This window comes from Colossoma macropomum, unplaced genomic scaffold, assembly GCF_904425465.1.
Source record: "Colossoma macropomum unplaced genomic scaffold, Colossoma_macropomum, whole genome shotgun sequence".
In the NCBI taxonomy this organism is placed as follows: Eukaryota; Metazoa; Chordata; class Actinopteri; order Characiformes; family Serrasalmidae; genus Colossoma; species Colossoma macropomum.
Window position 1 is genome coordinate 6,111,701 of NW_023494801.1, and position 15,671 is coordinate 6,127,371.

Genomic DNA, 15,671 nt, shown 5'->3' on the forward strand with positions numbered 1-15,671 from the left:
TCATCCCTGTCTCCCCCCCACCATAATATTAGTAGTATGTTGGTCAGTGATACTGCACTAATAGCTGTGCTGGTGTGGTATCACTTCCCTCTGTAAATAGTGTGGGTGACTCTTCAGAATAGCCTCAGGCTGTAATGATGTAATGCTGCAGCTCTAGGGATGCTCTTTATTAATAGGCCGCTGGTTGCTATCCCACAGAACTCTGAGGAATTCAACTTAGACCACAGACAGACAGATTGACCGTCAGATGGCTAAACCATCAGACAGGAAAGACAGACAGACTCGCTCAGATTTGTGTACATATGAAATCACAATAGAAATGTGGTGATAAAGTGGGGCTGCAGTTACAGTTACTTCTATAATCGACAAACTATCAACTACTCAGTGAACTGCATTATGTCAGAACGTGGCCACACAAACGTATGATTTCTCCATTCTTGCCAACTTTACGTGCATTTGTTATTATTTTCATTTTGTCTGTATATTTATATATATATACAAATTATTAATTGTGTTTAGACTAATAATATCAGGTCTCAGAGTTTAACATCAGCCAACTGGCTATAACTAGACCAATAATATCCAGTGCTTCTTAGCTTGACTGGTCAGGCCTGTAAGGAGCGCATTCCACCGTGGAGACACAGACTGACCTCACTCGCCCTTTCCTCTCACACAGCTGACCTGAAAGAACAGAAACACATTCGCATGTAAAAGGCCACCAAAACACTCTCATACGCACATCTGTCCCTGATCAGCTCAGTCTAGGGGTCAGCAGGGGACGTGTGGAAGCTCAGCTGGAGTGCTTTACATTGAACCAAACAGTAGCTTGAGGAAACCTTATTTGATTTGATTTTGATGTGGATAAATTATTGCTTTAGGCAAAGACTAAATGAATTTCTCTCTCTGTAGGAGAACAAGTTTAATCCTGAGGTTGTGGAGCACATCTACCAGCACAACCCCATCCTCACTTACACACAGAGTCCGCTCTACGCCCCCCTGCTGCCTTTCCCCTATGGCAGCCTGGACCACACACGTGAGTAACACGCACACAGATGCTGACGCACACACACACAGACTCGCATGCATGTACAGATGCTGACGCGCACACACACACACAGACTCGCATGCATGTACAGATGCTGACGCACACACACACAGACTCGCATGCATGTACAGATGCTGACGCACACACACACACACAGACTCGCATGCATGGACAGATGCTGACGCACATACACAGTGCATAATCACCTGTAATAAAATGCTCCACACACAGCAAATCCATGCTCTGCCCACAAATGCATTGTTTTGTAGCTACTGTTTTGAAGTTGGACAAGCTTTACAGAAAGCTGGTAAAAATCTCATTCACACTAATGAACATCTGTAGCACATGATGTTTTTGTCCATATGTCTGTTAAATCTAAATCATTCACTATATTACTATGTGTTGCGTTTGTTTAGATTTGCCACAGTGAGTTATGAATGCTAAAACTAGGTAGATTGTAAACAAAAATGAAGTTCCCAGTATGCAGGTTTCCCAGCATTAGCTCAGTTACACAGCATAAACTACACCTGATCTGTCCCTGATGTATACCTGAACAACACCTGATTTATTCCTGATCTATCCAAGAACTACACCTGATCTATACCTAAACTACAACAATCTATTCCTGATCTGTCCAGGAACTACACCTGATCTATACCTGATCTACACCTGATTTATTCCTGATCTATCCAGGAACTACACCTTATCTATACCTGAACTACAACGATCTATTCCTGATCTGTCCAGCAACTACACCTGATCTATGCCTGATCTACACCTGATTTATTCCTGATCTATCCAGGAACTACACCTGATCTATACCTGAACTACAACCAATCTATTCCTGATCTATCCGGGAACTACATAAGATCTATACCTGAACAACACCTGATTTATTCCTGATCTTTCCCTGAACTACACCTGTTCTATACCTGACCTACACCTGATTTACTCCTGATCTATCCAGGAACTACATATGATCTATACCTGACCTACACCTGATTTATCCCTAATCCATACCAAAACTCTGTAAAGCATCTTCAACCTGGCATTAGTAGCAATGAAAGAACCTTTTTGAGGACAAAGCATGGATAGATCAACTGGTAGGCGAAAGGTGCCTCACATGTTCTAACCAACACAAATGATGCTCACACTGATGCACTCCTAAGTGTGTTTATTAATCATGATCTCTAACCGTGTGTGTATATATAGACATGGCAGGTAAAGGCTACACGTCGGTGCGTGAAGAGGCGGTGAGGCTGTTTAACTGTCTGCAGCAGCTGGAGTCGGCACCGGAGCCTGTTCCACTCATACAGGGCATCCTGCAGACCAGCCTGGACCTGCGACCACTGCGCGATGAGCTCTACTGCCAGACCATCAAACAGACCAGCGTGACTCACACAAACACAACCACGCAAACGGAGCCCAACCCACAGCTCCGTTACTGGCAGCTCCTGACCTGCATGAGCTGCACCTTCCTGCCCAGCAGCAGCGTGCTCAGATACCTGCGCTTTCACCTGAAGAGGTCAGTCACACATACACTAACTCCAACTGTCACAGTACACATGCAACTCATTATTAAACATTATTGCCAAAGCATCAGTAGCCAGGTTTCCAATCTGTTTATTTTATGCATATTTTGACATTTTGAATAAGAAAGACTTGGGGTTCCCGAGTGGTTCAGCCATCTAAGGCAGGGCGTCGGGTTTGGCCCTAGGGGATGTTTAATTTGGCTCACCAGAAAGTTATCCTAACCCTATTTTAGTTTGGAAGAACCCTTTAAGCTACAGTATGTAAGTTTTGGGGATTTGGAGACCTCTCTGGTGAAAATGTGTAATTGCACACAACGTGTGGAAGAACATTTCGCAATGTGGGTTGTGCATCGTACTCCTTCCCCAAGTGGATGAATCGGATGATTACAAGTGCGAGTGTTCAAAGAGAACATAAACAAAATGTGGCCTGTGCAAACGTTTTGGCACATTTTATATTTTATGTTGGTACATTTTATTTTGATGCTCTGCTGTAGATGCTTTGTAGACGCTCAGTCTGTCTTTAACTAGCATTCAACTAAGGGGGTAGTGGTTGAAAGTGGGGTGGGGGGGGTGCAATTATTTATTATTGGCCACCCCTAATTCGTTGGTGGTATGAAGCTGAAGTCGGCTATTCGCCAGCTTCTTGTACAAATCTTAAATGGTGCAGCAGTTTTGATGCCTGAGGTGCCAGAATGTAAGTGCTGCACCATTTAAGGTGGAACGGGAAATTTAGCTAGCTAGCTATCGAGACATCAGCATAGTACTAGTGATTTTTTAATGCTTGTTATGAAGAAAAGGACCAAAATACACTGAAATGACATTAAATTAAGATAATATGATGGTTATCGAAATTTCTAACAGAGAAAATTCTCACATTTGTGGGTTTCAGTGGTTGCGTGTGCAGCCATCTTGCCGGTTTTCCTTTTTTTCTCATAACACTCTGTTTGGAGTGAGTCTCTGAAAAACCTCCGTTTGGAGGGCCATGTAGTCCTAACACTTCGCCCTACCCCTCTATCTCAAAATCATGTAGTTTGACTGCGGGTGCTGAAACTTTTGCTTATGACTGCACACACACAAGCCCTATAAACACTGTGTATCCTGGCGTATAAACACACTCAGGCTTGTGGCTCTAGTGGTAAATTCTCCTTCCTGTCCGCTCCCCGAGTGGACCTGAGTGGACCGAGCGGAGACACTAACACACAGGAGTTCATCACACGCCTCACTGAGAGCATAACCACTGCCAGACCCAGAGGAAAGACAAGGAACGAGGGAATAGATAAACGAGCGCGTAGAGAGGAAACGCCAGCACTTTGACTAGAGAGACAGATTCTGACCTTTCTCTCTCTCGCTCTCTCTCGCTCTCTCTCTCTCTCTCTCTCTCTCTCTCTTTCTCTCTCATTCTCTTATTACATAAATGTAAAACAGTAGTTGGTCAAAATAAATAAACTTACTTAATACATTAAATAAAAAATAAATTAATATATTAAATTAATAAATTGCCCTAAATACATTTACACATGTTCCCGTTTTCCCCAAATGAAGTTCATTAGCCAGTACATCCCAGATAGCTGACAGTTTTGGGCCGATTATGGCTTCCCTGTGTGAGTGTTGGTTGACTGCCAGGTGGATGTTAGGCATGTGGGCCAGAATAGGGTCAGATCCTGGACAGCTTCATACTGTTTTGGCTCGTGTCTACATTTGTGGAACAATTCTGGCCTGAATATTGTGAACCAACAATGTAGTTGGGTCAGATTGGGACCAGATTTGGGCCATATCCTTTAGTTCTACTCACTTTACAGTGTGTGGGCCAGATCTGGGCCGAGGACCCAGCCGTATACTGGGCCAGAGCAAACCAAGGATGTGGTCCACAAATGAGCCAGACAGATTTTACTAACTGGGATGTTTGGAGACGTATTTTTATCAGTTTTTAATCTACAAAAAATGTACAAAAGCACATCCCATAAACATCTGATCATCATGTTTTTGTTGGTGTAGCGTACAGTACTAGCCACTGAAGTTACTCTTAGCATTTTGCTAATGTTGCTAGCTAGATAGGTTAACGTTGTACAGTGCTAGCTGCATGTCTAAGTTACTCTAAGCAATTTGCTGATGTTGATAGCTAGCTAGGTTAACATCATAGCCTACACTGCTAGCTACAGCAGCATGGCTGAAGTTACTCTAAGGGATTTGTTAACACCCTATCTCTCTCTCTCTCTCTCTCTCTCTCTCTCTCTCTCTCTGTCTGTGTGTCAGGGTTCAGAGTGTATGTGTGGACTCGGAGGTGGAGAGTTATGCGTGGTTCATCGCTCAGGCTCTGGAGAAGACGCGCTGCCGTGAGTGCGTTCCGTCCTGGGAGGAGATCCAAGGCCTGATGAGCCGTCAAGAGATGCTGTGTACCGTCCACTACCCTGGACCAGGCTGCTGCAGGATAGCCATCAGCTCCCATACCACTGCTAATGAGGTACACGCACAAAGACAAGTCACCAACACTGGAGATCTGCCTTCCTGCAGAACCACAGTCTGTCACTCCTGCTCCAGCTAATTAACTTGGCTGCGTCTTAAACCACATACTGCTACGCCAGCACGGTGGCATGCAGTTTGAGACGCAGCCCTCGATTCTGAATCAGATGCGTTAGTGTCGAGGGAGTAGAATTTGAATTGGAGTTAAAATAAAATGTATATCGTGGCATAAGATAGATATAATTCAATTTTCCGGTGGTTTCTGATGGAGTTACATGTAATTTACCATTTTTATTGAAATGAAACATTTTGCATACTTAAATAAGCTTATTTTTGTAAGTTCAATCAGTCAGTTAAACTTTATTTTTACTTGGAAATACATTGAGGGTTTCCCCCTTATTTCCAGTGCAGCCAAGAATTTACAATATAAAGGGACTGAAAAGAATTTGAAATGGAATTTTATCATTTTAAACTAAAATGAACCAAAATACATGAACAAATTAACAATAAAATGAAACAAAATCAAACAAGATTAAGATTAAATTAAGAGAACAAGTATGAATTATTTAAGAAGAGAAACAAGAAAAAAAAAAAAGCAGGATATAGCAGTTAAAACCAATACATTTGAACATAAGGCAAACTAAATATTGAAGCAAATAAGTTAAAGAATTGTAAAGAGTAAACAGATCAAATAAAATAAAAGAAGCAGCAATAGAATTAAGATAATTAAAAAAATATTATTTCTGGAATAATAACTCTCCATCTCTCTCTCTCTTTCTCCGTCTCTCTCTCTCTCTCTCTCTCTCTCTACATCTCTCTTCATCTCTCTCTCTCTGTCTCTCTCTCTCTCTCTTCATCTCTCTCTCTCCCTCTCTCTCCATCTCTCTCTCTCTCTCTCTCTCAGCTGGTGAGGAAGATGGCCGAGCGGCTCGGCCTGCAGGACAGCCGCAACACTTTCGCTCTCTTCGAGCAGCGAAGGAGTTACGGCTGTCCTGCAGACCGCTGGGAAAGGGTCATCGGGGGCGGCACCATCATCGCTGATGTCATCACCAGGTTTGAAAAGTAAATATTCAGTTGATCGATAAAATCCACCATCCTTCAGCAGAAGCGCGTAGATAAACCCCTGAGTCTCCGTTATTCTCACACAGCATTCTGTATAAGCACATCTGAGACACCGGCCACTCTGAGGCCTTCGCACACAAAGTCTTATCTCTTCCGCTGAAGCTCGAGTTCAGGCGACTCTCAGGTGGATGTGATCTGCTCATCAGAGGATTTTGTGTACAAACTGAAGTCCATGCAGCTGGAGTGTCAATAAAGCAAAAGGGGAAGCACACCAAATACTAAAATTCTAAAATTTGATGATTTTATTTTTCACTTAGTTTGCTATGCTGATAAAATAAGTTGTAAAGAAAAGGTGAACTCAAAATAAACACACACACACACACACACACACACAGACATATATATAGAATATATAAAAAACAGGAGGCGAGGGGAGAGCGGAGATGGGTTGGAGAAGGGGGTTTATACTTACTGTCTACACTGAGGGGCTCAGACTAGTCTGAGAATGCATGAACGACGCATGAAGGACAGCAGTAGAGTTTAGAAAATAAAATGCACACACACACAAAAATGGTCTTAACTGAGTCACCTAGCAGTGTGTGCGTGTGTACAGGTCTTCATCAACACTCTCAGGATGAGACTGATGTCACAAGCTGTGAGTGATGTAGAAGGCAAGCGGAGAGAGATAAGAGAGCAGCTGGAATAAAAGGCATCTGTTTTATTCTCGGAACAGTGTGTGCGTGTGTGTGCTTTGTGAGGCTCTTCCCAGAATCTGAAGTTCAGGGACACACACACACACACACACAGGAAACTGCACACGCAGCAGGATGAAGTTCAGCGTGTCGGCACCAACACCACACAGGAGAGAGACTGAGTGTGTGTGCTGATGATGATGGTGTAATTAGTGAGTTTCTGTTTCCCTGTGAGCTTCTTCATGAGGTCATGTGCGAGTAGAGAAATGTGAGGATATGAAGGTTCTTTAGTAAATATGGAAGCCCATTTCCAGCACTTTAGACAGAAATATTGTCCAACTATTGTTTTTCTTGTATTTTTACCTCTGAGGTCCTTTAATGATATTTATGTGGGTTTATGTACCAAAACGGTCATTTTCACATGACCATTTTTTCCAGCCTCTCTTAGCCCTTAGAATTAAACAGTTTTTGTTATCATGTTGCTCCTCATTCTGCAGTGTGAGTGGGCGGGGCTAAAACGCTGTAAGTAGGTTGTATATTTGTATGTACACTGCTTTTCATGACATCACAAAACAATTTTAAACAGCCTGTTTTTGAAGCTTAGGGTCCATATATGGGCTGAGTGGACTGAGGAACGAAAGCTACATTTAGAAACTAACAGCATTTACATACAACGTCAAAAAAAGTGAGGAAAGTTTTAAAATAATGACATTTTCTTTAATGCGTATTAAAAAAGAAAAAAATAAATATTATTCAAGATATGGTCATTCATAGTAGATACGTCATTATTTAGACGTATTAAGCCATTTTTTCAAGACATAATTGAGTATTTAGAGATACAAAGTCAATATTTTGACACACTGCTGTCTGAACCGGAGCAACTTTTCTCCTCTGTTTGACAGGAATGGGCTTCCATAGGTAAATGTACATTTATAAACTAGTTATTGAGTTTCTATCTCTTTTAATCTCTCTCTCTCTTTCTCTCTCTGTCTCAGTCTCTCAGTGAAAGAGCCGGACTCAGAGTGGAGGTTGTGTTTTAAATTATACTGCCTTCTGGACACAGACAACATCAGCACGGACAGCATCGAATATCTCTTCCTCTATGAGCAGGTGACCGCACTCAACATGACCAACAGCCTCCATTTGTGTCCACTTTGCTGCTGCTTTTGTTAGTTTGCTGCTCATTGATTTATCCATAGTTCTGTTTGTGAGGTCTGTCCAGTGTCGTCAACCGAAGGTGCTGAAAGTATCGCTTTATAAGCCGAAATGAGAGGGCTACAATCACACATTCAAATGTAGCAACATACACTGTGCTGCAGCTTGGGTTTGAAAGGTCAAACTAGGAAAATGAGTTCACAGCATTTAAAATATCTAGTGGCCTTAGAGAGAAGGAGGTGGGGGGGGAGATGGGAGGAGAGGGATGGAGGGAAGAGTTAATGACGGAAAAATAGTTGGATTGGGATCACAAAGCAGGGAGACAAAGGAAAACAAAAAGAGGGAGAGCAGGGCTTTGACACTCCAGAGAGGAAATAATTAAAATTGAGAAATTGTACTTTTATTTTCATGGCAGGGTTTTTTAAAGGAGCTGAGATGTAAATAACAGAGTCGGTTAGCGAGTTATAATCATTTCCACATTACAGAAACAGCTTTCTGCAGTGCAGTGAAAAGAGCTGCAGGGCAGGGTTAATGTAACACACTCAGTCCTGCTTGGACCCAACCAGAGAATCCAGCTTCATAAAAACAGGACTGAGAGGAAGGAAGATAAATGTGTACATCATTTATAGACCATTTAAATTTATTTCACTGACACTTTATTTTGAGTGGTTCTTTTAGATGAAACAAACACACAACAGACTCTCAGTAACATGTCAAAAACATATGAGGGTTAGGGTTAGGTTTTGGGTTGGGGTTAAGGTCAGAGTTAGGGTTAGGTTTGGGGTTGAGGTTAAGGTTAGGGTTAGGATTAGGGCCAGTGTTAGGATTAGGTTTTGAGTAATGAAAGTAACATATTAACAATCCATCTACTTAATGTAAGTAATGTATCAACAGAACATCTACAAGATATTTACTTCAGTGTGTTCAGATGCTTCACTGCTGCTACTTCACTGATATGTTTTTGATGTGTTACTGATAATCTGTTACGAGTTTATTAATCATCTACAAAGAACCACTCCAAATAAAGTGTTACCTTTATTTCTGCAACAAATATACATAGATATAAATAGTGAATTGCTTTCTGAAATTAAAACCTTAATGTATGTAAGGATTATATATATCAATCATAACACAACCAATACTGATAGGATTTTTCACTTAAAAGTCTGAAATGTATTTTTTTTTAACACTGAGTTTGAATTAATTCAGTAAAATGATCTATATACTCAGATATTTACATTGGATTGCCCTGGGATACTATTTCATTCTCTCTCTATCTCTCTCTCTCTCTCTCTCTCTCTCTCAGTGTCATGAGATGGTGGTCCGTGGTCAGTTACCTGCGTGTGAGGATGACCTGTTGTCTCTGGCCGCTCTGAGGCTGCAGGCTGTGCAGGGCGATTACAGCGCTCTGGCTCCCTTCCCTGCACTGGAGCAGGTTTTTCCAGCACGTGTTCTGGAGGCTCGGGCCCTGCTGACCCCGGCGGACCCCCCAGGCTGCCCCCCGCCCTTCCCTGCGGGGCTGCTGGCGGGAGCGTTGTGGGGCCATAAGAGGCGCGAGGAGCAAGACCAGCGTCTGCGGGCGCGGCTCAGAGAGGAGTCCGCCCTGACCACCGCTGCCATCCTAGAGCGCTGGAAGGCGCTGAGTGGGTACAGCCGCAGAGACAGCATGGCCGCTTACCTCACCATCGCACGGCAGTGGTCAGGGTTCGGCTGCACGCTCTACGAGGTGGACTTCTACATAGTGAGTCGTCTTCGTCCAGTCGATTTTGCGCTCTGTAGATTGGTGAAAGCGATAGATTGGTGAAAAATGTGCGCAGCGTTCCCTCTTATCCCAAATGTAGCCTAGGTTACATGAACTCAGTGTCTGAAGTTTGCTTGTGCTGAAGCTGCGAGGCTAATGTAGTTAACAAGTAATGGATGCTTATACCCACCAATCAGCAAAGTTCATGCATAAATAATCACACACTTGCCCCAAACCATGTTGAGTTGTTGAGTAATGTCTAATAGACTTGCCTATGATACATGACATAGTGTTATACATTAAAATGGACAAAAGTGCTTCGCATAGCTAAAAACAGTAGTAGCTGTATTGAATCCTTAGTTACTTTTAGGCTTAGAGAAAAGGCTACTAAACTAAACAGTAGCTATGTATATTTATATGTATACACAATTATCTCCCACAGCAGCTTCATTGCTGTCATGCCAAAACTTGTATCACCTTTATTGTTGCTACAGTTACTTTTTGCACTGTGTTAAGTGTATAATGAACAGACCAATAGAAACGGTCCAAAATGTCAATACATTAACTTCTTTTCGAAGTTGACAATGTAAAGTTGCTATAAATAACCATAATTTTAAAGTTTAAAGCTGCACTATGTAACATTTTTTTATTCAAATTGAAAGAATAGCATTACTGAACTAGGAGAAGAAACAGGTTCCAGTATGCTGTGCGCACTGCTGTGAGTCGCCCTGTAAATCCTGAAATAATAATTCAAAAGTCAGAGGCGCCAGTTTATATCTTACCTCTGATGACGGTTCACAGATCACTGCCAGCAAGAACGAGGCAGCTTTTTTCTTTAACTCTGCTGTAATATTTGGTTTTGGAGAAGGACATCCCCTGCTCTGTCATATCAAATCTTGTTGTCACAGATTCCACTGCTCATGTACTGAATTTCTGGAGCTTTAGATTTAAAGTACATTCACAGGAACACTCACAGCTAAAAACCTGAACGCTTGACCGAGGTAATGGTGGAAAGTGTAACGGTTGCTAAGAAGGAGAAAATGAAGCAGACTTTTAGGAAAGATGTGAGGAGCGCCAGGATTATGATCGATCGTAACGCAGTGACACATTAGTTCTTTTTTTTTTTCGCTGTGCTGCTAGTAAAGTTCCCAACACAGGTCAAAACAGCTGTTTAGATTTGCTCATAATTGAGGGGGCCACCTAGTGGCTCAGGCCCCTGAACATGCATCCGTAAAATGCCTGAGCCTGGGGTTAGGGCTGAAATGAAGTTGTGGTTAAGTTTAATAGAATCTTTCACACTCAACTACAAGTTCAGTTGCATTAATAGATATTTAGTTGAATGTAAGTTTAAGTCAGAAGAATCTACAAAGCATCTACAGATGTCCATCAAAATGAAGTGTTCCAACATAAAATATGTATATCTCTCTCTCTCTCTCTCTCATTCTCTCTCTCTCTCTCAGAGCTCCACAGGTAGTTTCTCTCAGCGTTTGTGGCTGGGTGTAGCAGCGTCATGTGTGTCCCTGTACAGGCAAGGCGAGGCTGAGGCTCTGGAGTGTCTCCCCATCGCTCAGATCTGCTCTTACGGCGTCTCCGACAGCAACACATTCAGAATCACCGCCGGCGACCGCGACCTGCTGTTTGAGACGTCCAAGGTAAAGAGTGCTGCTCTTACACTGAAAATCAGGGGCCGGATTCATGAAAACTTTCATTCATGAAAAGGTTCTTAAGACAAACACTAAAAATGTTTTTAAATGCAGTTCTCTTAAGATAATCTTAATTATTTTCTTAAGGTTTTCTTAAATCTCCATAATTAAAAAAAGCAAACAAGAGCTAGAGGGGGTGGTGGAAGAAACAGCCAACAGGAAAAAATATTCTCATTGGAAAATCTGATAATTGGAGATGACGGACGAGGGTGGGCAGGAGGAGCAGAAGCAGCGTCCATGATATCCATTAGACGCTGACCTTGTCAACTCTTACAGCCTAAGACAAGTGTGAGGCTGTCATAAGGTTAAGAAAACATTTAAGAACATAATATTTTCAAGAATATCACTTGTTCTTAGAATTATTCTTAAGAAGGTCATTTAAAAAAAAGAAAATAAGAAGTTATTTGAAGAATAACAATTTCTCGTAACTTTTTTCTTCAGAAAAGAAGTTAAGAAAAAACACATTTAAGAATATTTTCTTTCTTAAGACACTTTTGTGAATCCGTCCCCAGATCTTAGCGGTGTAGAGAATTAGTGTAGGCTATAAATAGAGTTCTCTGACTAAAGCACTTCACTCGCAGGATCAGTGGTCGGTTGGACCAGCTGTGCATAAGTTTAAACGTAGGCTAGTTGTAACGTCAGTGTTTACTAAGTTCAGGTTTATGTATTACTAAATCAGATCAGTTTGCACCACAAACTAGTTTTAATGTTGAGCTTAGTAGTTACTAAATACTTACATCTCCCCCTGAGCAGGTGTCAGTGTTGGGGAAACCATCAGAAACCACATAGAAAGCACTAAAAAACATGTCTTGGTTAACTAAGCTAAAAAAACGAAACGCTATGCGCTGTGATTTTACTCACAGCTCTAATCACCCCCCTGGTTTAAACTCTGGGCATGAAGCTGAACACTCACAGTTCAGCTCAGTGAGACTCAGCAGCCCAAGGGCTAAACTGAGGCTGCTGTTGTGTCGGTTAACCAGAAACCATCCTTTAAAAAGCTGCATATGTGGTTTTTAGGGGAACATTAAGGAATAAACACAGTGGCTGTAGACTTTATAGAATTAGCTTCATTCAGTTTAACTTGTACACATCGTTCTCTTTTATGCTGGAAATTTTTTTCCAGGGAAAAAGTCAGAGCAGCTGCCGGCAGTGGGTTTACTGTTTGGTTCTGAACTTGTTATTGTCATGTTAAAGCGATGTACTCATTAGTTCATGAGGTCTTTAGACACGACTTATGGATTTGTGGTGCAACCAAATTTAGTAAAAGGATAGTTTGTATCTAACTAGTGTAGCTAAGGACTCAGTAAAGACTTTACGCACAAACTTAAGTATAAACTCACGCAAACCTGGTGCGACTCGGTCCATTTTTATTTATTCTCATGTTTCTATCATGTTAGAATGTTAATATATTTAGCAAATATAGACCGTTTACACTTCGCAGGACGTTCTGTCCATCAGCCACGCAAAGCATCATGGGGCTCAGGGATAAGGTGTATAGTCTATAATCCCACCATATAGAGAATCTGTATTGTTGAATTCAGTCGTTCTTTGTGTGAGTTGGTGGGCAAAGGGGTGGGGGGGTCGCTTGAGTGGGCTGAAGGTTCAGTACTTCATTTTTCTCAGAAGTTGCCAATTTTTTTGCTAACACTCCCTCCCATCTCTCTCTCTGTTCTCTCCTTTTTTCTTTTACTTTTCTTTTACTTTTTTTTACTTTCTTTTCTTCTTTTCTCTCATTCTTACTTGCTTTCTTACTCTTTCTCTTTCCATTTTACTTTTTAACTTGTTTCTCTTTCTCCTTTTCGTTTTTTCCATCTTTCTCTCTCTTACTTCCCTTTCCCTTTTTTCTGTCTTTCCCTTTTACTATCTTCTCTGTTTCTCTTTTCCTTCTTTCTTTTCTATCTCTCTTTTACTTCCCTTTCTTTCTTTCATTTTTACTTGTTTCTCTCTCTCTCTCTCTCAGCTGACTGAGATCATGCAGTTGATGAATGCTTACTTCAGTGCCACCCGACGCCAGCTGGGCAAGGATGACTGCATCACCATGGAAACCACCCCCAAGCTCCGCCCCTCCCTGCTAGAACTGCCCTCTCACCCGGTGTGAAGAGAGAGAGACACACACACACACAAAGAGAAAGTAATCCTGACTGATTGGCTGTGTGACTGTAAGAGACTCTGCGAACCAGGCAAGACAAAGAGAATCCTGTTTACTCCCTCCGTCCCGAAAAGAACGGAAAAAAGAGAAAACGAAAGAGAAAATCGAGAGGGTGAAAAGGGGAAGGAAATAGCTGAATGGACAGAGTCCAAAAGGGGACGGGGTCAGGACTTTCAACCCCCAGAATCCAGCTGGAACTCCAAATCCCAGAAAATTCCTTGCTGTCAGACACTGCATATCTGAGAGAGAGAGAAAGAGAGAGAGAGAGAGAGAGACACTGACTGAGAGAAACTCAGTCAAGAAAAAGCTTTCATATCCTCTCAGTGTGCTGGAGGAATGACAGTGTCACAAACACACACATTCTCTCTCTCTCTCTCTCTCTGCCTCCCCTGGGCTTTAGAAGGCCTTATGTGAACTTGAACTGCTAATAGACTCAAGTCAGTCCTTTTTCGCCTCGTGGATGCAGAGAAGCCTCTTTCAGAGAACTCGGAGAGACTGTGTGTGCGTGTCGGAGATACAGATCGAATGGAATATTCAAAGCTGTTCAACCGAAACCAAAGGAGCTCTTTAGCTAGATGTTCTTGCTTTTTTTTTATTTTGGTCAGATGCTTCCAGCCACACCAGGTGCTGCTGCTTCACCTGAGCTGTTTCTCAGCCAGACCTTCATTCGTTATACGGTAAAGAGGTATTTCAAGGTGGGACGTGACGTCTACTGTATAACGGTGATCGATGTTCTATGAACGTTTTTTTGTAAAACGCTGTTCAAGAGTTGTCTCAAGAAACCCAGTGAGAGCCATGCTTCAACACTGCTTCTACCTGCATTAAAGGAACAGTTCTGGCCAAAAATCTCATTTACACATTATTTGCCCTTGTAACATCCCACATGTAGTCAATCAGTCAAGACACGTTTAGTGTCTGAAGTTTGCTTCTTTAGTTTTGCATTGGAGCTACGAGGCTAATGTAGCTAAGTAACAGTAGTTTAACCCTGGCAAAGTGGTAGGTCACTTCTAGCCTTCATAACTTCAGAACGGTTTAAGCTACAGCCATGACACATACATCAGACCATTCAGCAGACCCGGCCCTAACGTTACCAAGCTGTGACGTCAGCATCAGTGAGTAATTTGACTCAGAAAATCACCTAAAATCCTGATATTTTGCTCTGCTGTTTGGCCTTCATATTCCAACAAAGGGTTAAAACAGCGGGATGATTCACACATCAGATCACTCAGCAGACTCTGCCTCACCATCCAGTCTGATTTCATCCGCCTGTGACCATCCATCAGCCAGCAATCCAGCATCCATCAGCCAGCAATCCAGCATCCATCAGCCAGCAATCCGACTCGCTACAGTTATATTACATCTCTGCTTTTAGCCTTCATATTACAAACAAAGGGTTAACAATAGCGACATGATTCACACACCAGAACACTCAGCAGAACCCGCCATCACTAGCCAGAGTGAGAGAAACCAGCTCTAACATCACACAACCCAGAAATACAGCACAAACACGCAGCCGGATCACTGTTAAACCTGCTATTAGCTCTGCTTTAGCCTCTAAAAGCTTCCGATGAGCACTGCGCAAACTGTTTGCCCAAATCATTACTCACATCAAACTGCATCCAGTTGTTTAGTCGTCTCAAATAATCTTGCTTGTGTTGTTTCTGACACTGTTGTCAACCAAATTTATGGTAAAGAGAATGTTGTGTAATTCTGATTTTTGGCCAGCAATTCAGAACCTCCAGACGGTCAAACTACAGTCCTGAACAGTCATTTAGGCTTTGACCCTTAACCATCGAAGATGCTGGGAATGGATGAGAACCCATCTGTGATGTAGAACAGTTAAAACAATTGTTAAGCCAAAAATCCTATGAACACACGATTCCCTCTTACCCCAAATGATCAGCCGAGGCATGTTTGGTGTCTAAAGGTAGCTTTTTTTAGTTGTTCGCTTAAGCTACGAGGCTAACATTGCAAAAAATGGTATCTTGTCAAGTAAAATTACCTTAAATATAATCAATATGTCTAATATTTTTCCTGTTGAGATTGTTGTAAGCTTAATTTACGAATATATAACTTCTTTCTATTTTTTTAAATAAAAGTACCTAAAACAAGTAAACAATGTCTAGAAATAA

At 41.9% G+C, this 15,671-nt stretch overlaps 1 protein-coding gene across 4 annotated transcripts in view; it reads left to right on the forward strand.

The window, feature by feature from the left end:
* The window catches only part of plekhh3 (pleckstrin homology, MyTH4 and FERM domain containing H3), a 63,497-nt gene extending 48,756 nt beyond the window's left edge, over positions 1–14,741 (forward strand). For 3 of the 4 annotated variants that reach the window (XM_036589654.1, XM_036589657.1, XM_036589656.1), the window contains exons 6-13: positions 910–1,033; positions 2,258–2,570; positions 4,831–5,038; positions 5,942–6,099; positions 7,787–7,901; positions 9,253–9,687; positions 11,148–11,339; positions 13,351–14,741. In XM_036589654.1, the coding sequence (XP_036445547.1) occupies positions 910–1,033; positions 2,258–2,570; positions 4,831–5,038; positions 5,942–6,099; positions 7,787–7,901; positions 9,253–9,687; positions 11,148–11,339; positions 13,351–13,488 (1,683 nt within the window). In that variant the 3' untranslated portion in view covers positions 13,489–14,741. The remainder of the gene's footprint in view (positions 1–909; positions 1,034–2,257; positions 2,571–4,830; positions 5,039–5,941; positions 6,100–7,786; positions 7,902–9,252; positions 9,688–11,147; positions 11,340–13,350) is intronic. The other variant, XM_036589655.1, reaches the window with a different exon arrangement.
* The last annotated feature ends 930 nt before the right edge of the window (positions 14,742–15,671 follow it).